This window comes from Camelus bactrianus, chromosome 6, assembly GCF_048773025.1.
Source record: "Camelus bactrianus isolate YW-2024 breed Bactrian camel chromosome 6, ASM4877302v1, whole genome shotgun sequence".
Classification (NCBI taxonomy): Eukaryota; Metazoa; Chordata; class Mammalia; order Artiodactyla; family Camelidae; genus Camelus; species Camelus bactrianus.
In genome coordinates this window covers 62425179-62436339 of record NC_133544.1, presented here as the reverse complement: position 1 = coordinate 62436339, position 11161 = coordinate 62425179, and the positions used below count along the sequence as shown (strand labels likewise).

At 53.7% G+C, this 11161-nt stretch overlaps 3 protein-coding genes across 3 annotated transcripts; 2 read left to right on the top strand and 1 right to left on the bottom strand.

Moving 5' to 3' along the window:
• The first annotated feature begins 452 nt into the window (after positions 1-452).
• Positions 453-2664, top strand: FITM1 (fat storage inducing transmembrane protein 1). Its single transcript, XM_074365736.1, has 2 exons — positions 453-1640; positions 2027-2664. Exons 1-2 carry the CDS (start codon positions 1375-1377, stop codon positions 2637-2639), a joined length of 879 nt encoding a protein of 292 aa, XP_074221837.1. The 5' UTR covers positions 453-1374; the 3' UTR covers positions 2640-2664.
• A 2225-nt stretch (positions 2665-4889) lies between these two features.
• On the top strand, positions 4890-7666 carry PSME1 (proteasome activator subunit 1). Its single transcript, XM_010954753.3, has 11 exons — positions 4890-5066; positions 5645-5677; positions 5826-5888; positions 6006-6116; positions 6205-6250; positions 6368-6465; positions 6716-6784; positions 6870-6937; positions 7051-7105; positions 7179-7265; positions 7439-7666. The coding sequence occupies exons 1-11, from the start codon at positions 5028-5030 to the stop codon at positions 7517-7519; spliced, it is 750 nt and encodes a 249-aa protein (XP_010953055.1). The 5' UTR covers positions 4890-5027; the 3' UTR covers positions 7520-7666.
• EMC9 (ER membrane protein complex subunit 9) lies at positions 7657-10519 on the bottom strand. Its single transcript, XM_010954752.3, has 5 exons — positions 9588-10519; positions 9382-9458; positions 8239-8308; positions 8055-8149; positions 7657-7892 (listed from the first exon to the last, which is right to left on the bottom strand). Exons 1-5 carry the CDS (start codon positions 9807-9809, stop codon positions 7712-7714), a joined length of 645 nt encoding a protein of 214 aa, XP_010953054.1. The 5' UTR covers positions 9810-10519; the 3' UTR covers positions 7657-7711.
• Between the last annotated feature and the right edge of the window lie 642 nt (positions 10520-11161).

The following is an 11161-nucleotide window of genomic DNA, read 5'->3' as shown; positions in this document are numbered from 1 at the left end:
CTGTGTGAAATGTTTGTTGTACTAATTATACATTTTGTACTATTAACAATTTTAAAATTTGTACTACTAACAATATATGAAAATTCAATCTGGAAGAGAAAAAATTTCACTTTTAGGGCTTTATGATCACAGGAAATGTGTAAAAATTGTTTCAAATTTGTATACTTTTTGCAGAGAAGTATAATCAATAAAAGACTTCCAGGCATAAAAACATTAGAATAAATTCTCTGGGGAAAGTAGGATGGAAACATAATTTCTGACTATTAAGATCTTGTCACGTGTTTTTTAAATAGATGATGGTGAAGTATAGAATCACTTGTGTTTAGATTCTATGGATATATTTAAAAGAGTGATATAAATAGCTTTATTTTGGAAATGTCAGTATATACAATACACTGGAAATTATGTCCTTTGCAGCTATTTAAATTACAATGAAAAATTTTGTGTCCACTTGAAAATGTGTGAGGGCTTCTATAGATCTCGTATAGGGTCCATGTCAAGGTATGGGCTGTAGGACCTGGAAGGATCCTGATGGGTTCATCCCTCGGTTTGCAGATGAGGGCACTGAGGACCAAGGAGGGTTAATTGATTTTCCCAAAGCCACAGAGTTGGGCCCAGAAGACAAGTGTCCTTTTTTTGCTCATTCCTTTCACTACTTCTTGGGCCTCCACTGTGCTCTGAAATCCCTCCACCAGTTTTGAGGAATGAGGGAGGAAGACAAAAAGGGATCTCAAAGCAATTACTGAGTAACAGGGACTTCTCTTGGGTAGGTTGCTCGCCACCCTATGGCTCCAGCCCCAGCGGTCAGGCTGAGAGTCCAAGTCTTACATGCAGCTAAGGCCCAGGGAAACTGGGGACACAACCTAAGGTTTCGATGGACTCCAGGCTGGGGGTTTTCCTTCTGGAGTCTCCTCCGCTTCCTGTCACCTGGGTGTAAACCTGATCTTTGGGGCATTGAGAGTCCAACCTGGGTTGGGTGGGGGTGACTTTGGCTTACCAAACAGAGACAGGCAAACCCAAGCAGGCTGTGGACAAAAACAATCCTGAACAGCAGGCGTGGCCCTGAAACATGAACTAGAACATGGTTTTAGCTGGGGACAGAAACCTAGAGGGTCTAGAGGACACAGGACTAATAAGGGAGGACACAGGCTGCTGTCAGGACACATACCCGAGGCAAGAACCCTGTTGACGTGGCAGTCCTCTGCCCTGGCCCCTTACTGCCCCCCGCCCCTCTCCCTCGCCTGCCAGCTGCCAACAGGGCTCTGCCCTGTGTCTGCCACACCTGTCACTGCCTGTCCTTGTCTGGTGGGGGGGGGCATCAGCCCCTCCTCAGCTGCCCAGCAGAACAAGCCGTTAGTGGGGAGGGGAGGGAACATGGAGAGGGGGCCGGTGGTGGGGGCAGGGCCCAGGGCCGGGGCCCAGATCCGGTCACTGCTGGGCTGCTTGGTTAAGGTGCTGCTCTGGGTGGCCTCTGCCTTGCTGTACTTTGGAAGTGAACAGGCCGCCCGCCTCCTGGGCAGCCCCTGCTTACGGCGCCTCTACCACGCCTGGTTGGCAGCAGTGGTCATCTTCGGGCCCCTTCTGCAGTTCCATGTCAATCCTCGGACCATCTTCGCCAGCCACGGCAACTTCTTCAACATGTGAGTCCATTCGAGGCTGTGGGCGCCCAGCGGCTCCCTGGGCTCTAGGATCCCAGCTCCCTCCTTAAGGTTTCTGTCCTCCTGCCAGTCCAGGACACTAAAAATACGCTAGGAGGTTGAGGAGAAGATCAGAGGGGGGAGGGGAACAGAGTCATGGGGGTACAGGAGCAGGGCCAAAGAGAAAACATGGACCCTAGAAGGCTGAATGGGCCTCTAAGGAGATGGCCAATTTTAAGTGGATGGGGGCCGGGTGGGTCGAGGGCAGAGGAAACAGAGAACCAGTGCTGCTATTTGGGACCAGAGGCAAGTCCTGATGGGAACACAGAGCAGGGTGGGGAGATGGGGCTCAGAGGGTCTCAGAAGCCTTCCCTCTTCTCTGCCCACAGAAAGTTTGTAAATTCAGCGTGGGGCTGGACATGCACCTTCCTGGGGGGCTTCGTCTTGCTGGTGGTGTTCCTGGCTACACGGCGTGTGGCAGTGACTGCCCGGCACCTGAGCCGGCTGGTGGTGGGGGCAGCTGTGTGGCGGGGAGCCGGCCGGGCCTTCTTGCTCATCGAGGACCTGACCGGCTCCTGCTTTGAGCCTCTGCCCCAGGGCCTGCTGCTCCACGAGCTGCCTGACCGCCGCAGCTGCCTGGCAGCCGGCCACCAGTGGCGGGGCTATACCGTCTCCTCCCACACCTTCCTGCTCACCTTCTGCTGCCTCCTCATGGCTGAGGAGGCGGCAGTGTTCGCCAAGTACCTGGCCCACGGGCTGCCGGCCGGCGCGCCCCTGCGCCTCGTCTTCCTGCTCAACGTGCTGCTGCTGGGCCTCTGGAACTTCTTGCTGCTCTGTACCGTCATCTATTTCCACCAGTACACTCACAAGGTGGTGGGCGCCGCCGTGGGCACCTTTGCCTGGTACCTTACCTACGGCAGCTGGTATCATCAGCCCTGGTCTCCAGGGAGCCCGGGCCATGGGCTCTTCCCTCGCCCCCACTCCAGCCACAAGCATAACTGAAAGAAATAAAGGCACATCAGGCCTGGCTCTGGCTTCGCTCATCATTTGGTTGGTGGACCTGCAAAGGGTGGGAAGGATGAAAAGAGAGTCTTGTTGTCACCAGGATTCCTCAGCCATTCCTTGCTGTCACTGACCTTGAGTGTCCTTGTACTTGGTCGCTTTCCCTCCAGCTACCCTTTCAGTCTCCTAGTTCTTGCAGACTTCAAGCTATCTGGGGTTCTGATGTCAAGGACAAGCACCGCTAGGGCAGGTAACAGTGCCCTTAGGTATGGGCGGCATTCCTGCTGAGTAGATGCTCCATCTCCAGCCTGATTGATCTGGTTTTCCTGCCTCCACCACTGAATCTCCCCTCTGCCATCCTTAGAGGCACCCTACTTAGGGACCCTTCCTACCCTGTCTTCCTGTAGGGGGCTCTATGTGTGCTCTTTAACTGATGTTCATTGAGCCAAGCATAGTTCCATGCCATGTGGTAAGACAAAGTTTCTGCCATTTGGGACTCATGGGCTACTAGGGGAGGGAGACGATAAACTCACAAATAAAAATAGCAAACACTTATATTGTGCTTAGTCTGTGCCTGGCACCATTCTAAGTGTCTCTAAGTTCTTTATATAAATTCACATTATTTAGCCCTCACAACAACAACACTGTGAGGTAGCTTTGGTAGTGTTCCCATCGTACAATTGTGAAAACAGAGGTACAGAGGTTAAGTAACTTTTTCACAGCTAGTAAATATCAGAGCCAGAATTAACCCAGGCAGTATGGGTCCATGGTCTGTGCTCTAAATCAGGGATCAGCAAACGACAGCCCTCCTGTGGCCAGTGTTTGTATGGCCTGAGAGCTAAGAAATGGTTTCACATTTTTCAATGGTTGAAAAAAAAATCAAAGAATATGTTTTTAAAATTTTTTACTGAAGTGTTGATTTACAATGTTTCAGGTATACAGCAAAGTGAGTCAGTTACACATATATATACATACATATTTTATCTTTTCAGATTATTTTCCATTAGATGTTATTACAAGAAATTGAATATAGTTCCCTGTGGTCCCTGTTGTGAAGAATATTTCATGACATGAAATTCAAGTGCCAGTGTCCATAAAGTTTTATAGGAACCAGCCATGCTAATTCATTTAGGTATAGCTGTTAACCTGCTGCAATGGTAGAGTTGAGTAGTTGCTATAGGCACTGTATAGCCCACAAAGCATAAAATATTTGCTATCTGGTCTTTTACAGAAAAGACCCTGATCTAAACCAACCCCTGATCTAAACCACGCTATCCTCAAAAAATAAACTGGCTAATATCAGAGAGAGAGCTGTGAAGGTACTAAAACAGACTGCTTTCTAATAGACTTGGAGGGAGTTACTTTATAAGGAAGATAGAGTTCTCCCTGAAGAAGTGACATTTAAGCTGAGAATAGAATGACGTCCTGAGGCAGCAGAAGGGTGTGTCAGGCAAAGGGATTAACGAGAGCAAAAGTCCTGAAGCACGAATGAATGTGACACTGACAGGTTTGAGTACAAATGGAAAGCCCAGGTATATGTAAGTAAAATGAAAGCAGTGGAAAGTGAACTGCAAGGGGAACAGGTGCCAGGCAGGCCTTTTGGGCCAGGAAAGTCCTCTGGATTTCGTTCTAAGGTCAACAGGAAGCTGAGAAAGTTTTGAGCAAGAGAAAGGTGGAATCCCACTGCTGTGTGGAGAGTGGATTACAAAAGAATGGAATCCTCAAGGGTCGGAAGAGAGCTGCCTGGGGCCCGTGATGGGGTGGTGCTGGAGTCTGAGTGTCACTATATGGGCCCGTGGACCCAGGGGTCCACGCTGGCAGGGCAAAGGGAGACCAGGTCTGGCTACACCACCGAGAAAAGAAGGAAGAGAACCAGATAAAGCTTGTCACTGTCCCACGCCGAACAGGTAAAGACAAGAGCCAGAGGGCAGTCAGGGGGATGGAGAGATGGGAGGCGAGGAGTCCAGAGGCAGGCACTGGCGGGGGGCGGGAGTAACAGCTTGGGGGGGGGGGGCAACAAGTCTAGTGCGGGGAAACCTGGAAAGGAAAGAAGGCGGGGTAGGCGGGGCGTCGAGAGCAGAGCGGGGAAGGAGTGGCGGGGTGGGCGGAGTCGGCAGGCGGGGAGTGGAGAGACTGGCAGAGGTGGCGAGATGGGGAGGGGGAGGCGGGGCGATGGAAACGCGCCTCTCGAGCTCTAGAGGGAGCCCTGGCTGGACCGCCTCCTCGCGCCCCTCCGCCCCTCACCTCTCCCCGGTCTGTCCCCGCCTCCTCCAGTGCCTCCACTCCCACTACCCGGGAAGGCCGTGCAGGGCGCGAGCGCTGCTTTCGCTTTCTCTTCCCGGTGCCCACTCCTCGCTCCGCGTGCGGCGCTAGGCCCCCGCCCCGGCCATGGCCACGCTCAGGGTCCAGCCTGAAGCCCAAGCCAAGGTGAGCGCCGCGGGTTCGAGGAAGGGCTTATCAGGGAGGCGTGGCTGGGAAAGGCCGCAGGCGTCCTAGACCCGCCCCCCCCAGCCCCCCGACCCGAGTCGGGGTCAGTCGTCGGAGTTCCTCGTGAGCCCCCGTGCCCAGAGCACCTGAGCCCGGGGAGCCCAGCCAGGTCTGCCTGCGGGGAGAGAGAGGCGAGGCGGCCGAGGTTCAGCGGGGTGAGGTGAAGCGGAGCGCTGGCGTGGAGGGGAAGTCCGCTGGCCCGGCGCCGGGCCCACACACAGACGGGGAGACTCCCGGCCCTGCCACCATGGGGGGCCCCGCCACTCCACAGGGCACTCCGATCCCGCCCCAGTCGCTGCGGCTCTCTTACATCCCTCCTCACCCAGTCCAGGAGACCCGAGGGATCTGTTCCCACTTGAACCCCTCGCCCTTCACCACCACGAATATTCTCGTTCCCCAAATCCTGCCCCACGGGGACTACTCCAACCTTCCCCAGGTCAGGCCCTCCACAACCCAAAGGGTCCTCGAATGAACTGGCCATAAAGCCAGGTGTCTGAAGGGCTGCCTGTGTCCCGCAGGTGGATGTGTTCCGGGAAGACCTGTGTACTAAGGTAAGACCTGCCTGGTCACCACTCCATCTCTACCCTGTCCCACTGCTCAACCCTTCCTTGCTGGGCAGTGGCAAGCCCTGGGTCGCTGCCTTGGAAAAAGACATTTGATTCTGACCCCCATCCTCCTCCCACCCCTACTTCACAACAGACAGAGAACCTGCTTGGGAACTATTTCCCCAAGAAGATTTCTGAGTTGGATGCATTTTTAAAGGTACTGGGACTGGGCAGGGAATAGAGAGTAGGGGGCAAAGGTAGAGTCTGGGGAGCCATGAGAGTGAGGAGGTGAGATTTCGCCCCTGCCTCCAGCCCTTCTCCCACCCTGCACCAGGAGCCAGCTCTCAATGAATTCAACCTGAGCAATCTGAAGGCCCCTCTGGACATCCCAGTGCCCGATCCAGTCAAGGAGAAAGAGAAGGAGGAGCGGAAGAAACAGCAGGAGGCAAGTCAGGAAGAAGTGAGAGGAGGGACCCAACCCTGGGGAAAGTCAGCCTTAGGGCTGACTCCCAAGAGCACCCCTCTCCCTACAGAAGGAAGACAAGGATGAAAAGAAGAAAGGGGAAGATGAAGATAAAGGTATGACTATGGTGGAAGGGACTTGAGTCTCACCTCCCAGGATCTCCTCTCTAAGGATGCCTCTTCCCTGCCCCTCACAGTCCCCGCCATGTGACTGACCCAGTGCCCACTTCCTAGGTCCGCCCTGTGGCCCAGTGAACTGCAATGAGAAGATCGTGGTCCTCCTGCAGCGGCTGAAGCCTGAGATTAAGGATGTCATTGAGCAGCTCAACCTGGTGAGCCCTCCTACTTCCATCCCCAGGCTTCAGATCAAACCCTCTGTCCTCCTTCACCCCTGCCAGTTAGGGCATGGCACCTGCCAGGTCTTAGCAGGAGAGGGCACAGCAAGCAAAGCCAGAATTCCAGGCCCTGGGGTGCAGGATGGAGCTGGCATACACTCACTGTGGGCAGGGAAACAAAGGAGGACAGGAATCTGGGAATTGGGTTAGGGGCTGATGGGGCTTTGCTGCTATTCCCTCCTATCAGGTCACCACCTGGTTGCAGCTGCAGATACCTCGGATTGAGGATGGGAATAATTTTGGAGTGGCTGTCCAGGTGAGAGTGCTGCCCAACTCTTCTCCCTGCCTTACCTCTCCAGTCCATGCTGCTTTCCACTTCCCCTCTTGCTTTCTTTCCCCAGGAGAAGGTGTTTGAGCTGATGACCAGCCTTCACACCAAGCTGGAAGGCTTCCACACTCAGATCTCCAAGTGAGTGACTACAGTGACTGCCCACCTGCACCAGCATGCACACTCTGCCTTTGACTGGTATGGGGGCCTAGGCTCCCTCCTCCTCCCACTCCACACCCTTCTACTTCCCACAGGTATTTCTCTGAGCGGGGTGATGCCGTGGCCAAAGCAGCTAAGCAGCCTCATGTGGTAGGTGAGGCCCAGGTCAGGGTGTGTGGGAGGAGGGACACATCTGGTCAGGCCTGACCCGCGTCTCCCGCAGGGTGATTATCGGCAGCTGGTACATGAGTTGGATGAGGCAGAGTACCGGGACATCCGGCTGATGGTCATGGAGATCCGCAATGCTTATGTGAGGAGGCGAGGGCAGGGGTGGGCAGAAGCAGCTTTCCCAGGCCACCTACTCCCTGACCCTGCAGGCTGGGGGTGAAGGGTAACAAAGCTCAACCTTTCCACAAGGCTAGAAATGGGGCACAGTGGCACTGGGGGCCTGCAGCTGACCCCCACTCCTCCCTGGCCCCATAGGCTGTGTTATATGACATCATCCTGAAGAACTTCGAGAAGCTCAAGAAGCCCAGGGGAGAAACAAAGGGGATGATCTATTGAAAGCCTCCTCATTCTGTGATGGGTCCAGCAGAGACCTTCCAGACTTTCACAGGGGACTCCAGACTTGCCCCACCTTCTGCCTGTTGAGGTTTCTCCCTCACCTTGTCTCCCGGGCACAATAAATATAGTCATACCACTGCCCAACAACCCAAGTCTCTTTATTGGATCCTGAGCCTCCCCGCTGGCCCTGGCTCAGGTATTTCCATTGGTGGGACCAACCCACTGGGTGATTTGGGCATTGAGCTGCTGGTTGGTCCAATCTTCCCGGATGTCATCAAGGTGGCAGTCAAAGTCCACAAGGTGCTGGTGGGCCCGGCCCTCCAGTAATGCTCCTACCATCTGCCGTGACTCTTCCCAGTCCCTCCACATCACTCTGAAATAATAACCCCCATGGAGGTCAAACCCAGCAGGCAGTGGGGCCAGACAATTGGCAGAGGTTAGGGTCCAGAGAAGGACCCTTGGGGCAGAACCAAGGACAGAGGAGGCCCAGGAGCTGTGGGCTTCCAAGAAGAGGTAGAGGGAGTGGGGCACTCACAAGTTCTTGTCCTTGGGGACCCAGCGGAGACCATGGTTCTCTAGGACGATAACTGGGGGCACGTGAGGCTGGGGCACCAGTTTCTGATTATCCAACTGTGTGGACAGGGAAGGGCAGTTGAGGGTTTCAGGGATGCCCCTTCCTACTTTCTTTCCAACTCCCCACTCTGAAACCCAAGCCTCACCATAATAAGTACTGCATCAGGGAAGAATTCTGCAATCCGCCCAGCAATTTTCAAGGCCAGGGGCCCAGGGCTGTGTAGAGGGAAGATCAGAGGAGTGAGGAGCCTACTGTGAGCAGACCACATCCATCTGAGCTGGGCATCCCAGATCCCATGGACATGGACCCAGTGATGGCCTTTCTGTGTAGCTGGCCTAGGCGCATCAGGCCTGCTTGATGTTTCGTGCATGGCTGCTTGATGCTTGAGTGCTGTGGGAAACAGGAGCTCAGACAAAGCTGGTGAGAGTGAAAATCTAAGATGGTCTTTTTAGAGAGAAATTTGGCATAACCACTCAGATTTATACTGTATATTATGTATGCTTATCTAGAATTTCTACTTACAAAGAATTTATTGTAATAATAGAACAGTGTATGTAATCACCAAAAAATTGGAAACAACCTCAATGTTTAATGTAAGGCATTAAGGTACATCCATATTCATACTATATAACTGTTAGGGTAAGGTAGATATTGGTGTAGAGATGGAAAGATGTCAGATATTTATTAAGGAGGGAAAAGCAAATTACAGAACAGTATGATTTGATCCAGATACATGATTACTATATAAGTAGATAACTTTTTCTATATACAGTTGACCCTTGAACAACAAAGAGGTTAGGGCACAGACCCTCCAGCAGTTGAAAATCCACAGATAACTTTACAGTTGGGCCCTCCCTATTCTGGATTCCACACAGATTCAACCGCTGCGGATCCCACTCAGTGAAAAAGTTCTGCCTATTAGTGGCCCCCCACAGTTCAAACCCTTGTCATTCCATGGTCAACTGTATATGTAAAAAGAAACTCCCTTTTTGATAAGTTGCTGGTTGGACTTTGTCTGTGTTCTTTCAGCACTTGGGGGACAACTCAATAAGTGTCAGCCTGTCCTTATTGAAACTCATTTGTCCTTCCCACTACCATGGCAGCTCCTCCAGGAAAGTATGTTTCTTTGTATTCCCTCACTGCAGTACCCATCCTAGTGCCTGGTGTGCAGTGCCTACTCCTAAGCTTTCGATGAAGGAAAGATGGAAGGAATGACCAAAAGGGGTTCTCTTGACCCCACCCCACCCCCAATAACCCTTAGCCTTCTGCCTCTGGCTACCCAACTCACCTCTGATCGTCCAAAGCTGCATTGGCATGGTAGTACCCAGCCACTACCAGCCCGGCCTGGGCGCCCCACACATCCACCTGCCATGGGAAAGGGGCCATCAGTAACCCGCCCTGTGGGTGCGCACTATTGCCAAGAGGCCAGGGATGGGCTTGGGCTAGGGGTATTAGGGGGGTTTGCGATGGTCAATGGGCGTCCAGAGGCGGCACCTGGTTGAGAGCGACCTCCAGCATGACAGACAGGGCCAGGTGGCTGTGGAATAGGGGCACACAGTCGGTGAGGCACAGGCATTCTCCCGACCGCGGCGCCGGCGCCAGCAGTAGCCCGTTGACAGCAGCGTGCGGATACCGGGCGGCGTGCAGGCACATCTTCACGTAGGCCTGGGTAGAGATCTCCACCTCCCCCATGGCGAGCAGGGCCCCAGCTCGCATCCACGAAGCCCCCTCCAGAGCCCCAGAGCCCTCTTGGGCTCTTCCCTGTGCCCCCTCACTTAGGTTCGACGGTGACGCTGACTCGGCTCAAAGGTAGCCCGCTGGCTCCGGCGGACCTCAGCCCGGCGCCTGGCCCCCACTCGGTCCGGAATGCAGCCGGCCGGGATTGCACGTTGCAGCACCGAACTCCACCTCCCCTCCGCCCTCCAGCGGCGCCCGCAGAGCTGCGCCTGCCTGCGGGACACACAACCGGAGACTCCAAGTTGGACTGGCTTCCTGAGTCCCGCCCACGCAGTGCTCTTTGATAGGCTTAGAGGGTCTCGTTTTGTCCAATTACCAGCCGCATCCAGCTTGCCCCGCCTTTGTCTCCAGCGGACTGGAAAGAACCCCCAACTGTAAACTAAAGAAAGCTGCCCGCACGCTGATTGGCTACGATACCCCACTTCGGCTCTTCATTGCAGGATGGCTGCGCCTGTCACCTGTGCCGCCCGCCCCTACCGGCCCCGCTGAGCCAGCTGGGTGGAGCCCGTGCCCCGCGTCCAGCGTCTGTGAGTGGAGCTTCGAACGTGGGCGTGTAGGCTGGTTCCTGCTATAGAATGAGTGGATTTGTACTCAAGAGCGGCTCTGCCGCTTACTAATGAGTCGTGTTACTTTGGCGACTACAGGTTATCTGGCCCTTGATTTCTTCCGTGTAATAGCTACAGAAATAAAGATGGCATTGGCTGAGGAACGGGGGTCAAGGTCAAAAAGAATTTTATAGACCCATCCTTCCCACAATGTTCTGTGGTATAATTTCCTTCACCGTAATGCCTTGAGAGCATTTTTTCCCCTCCCAGCCCTCGAGGAGTCCAACCATTCACCCATAATTCTCCCAATGAAACCTCATTCTCCTTTGAGGCATGCTTTGAGCTGATGGCAAAGGTTGTTCCTTTCTTCATCCCCTGACTTCAGCTGCAGACCTTTCCCCCTATCTATCCAAAGCCTGATTATTCCTTTAAGGGGTTGACCCAAATGCCACCTCTTACAGGAAGCACTCTTGAGAACCCCCAGATGGAAATAATCTTGTGAAATTCCCAAATGCAGGTATCTTCATGACTGTTATGGCATGTAACAGTTTCCACCCTGTTCTTTAGGATGACTTCTTAAGAACAGGATGGACCTGTTCATCCTTGTCTTCCTGGCACCCCTCCCCTTCCCCAACACCACATTCACATTTAGTGTCTGGACATAGGTGACACTAGTAAATGATCCCCCCACCCCGCCCCTGCCAATGGAGCACTGGAACCCAGGACCTTGTACACACCAAGCATGCACTCTACCACTGGGCTATATTCCCACCCCCTATAAATGCT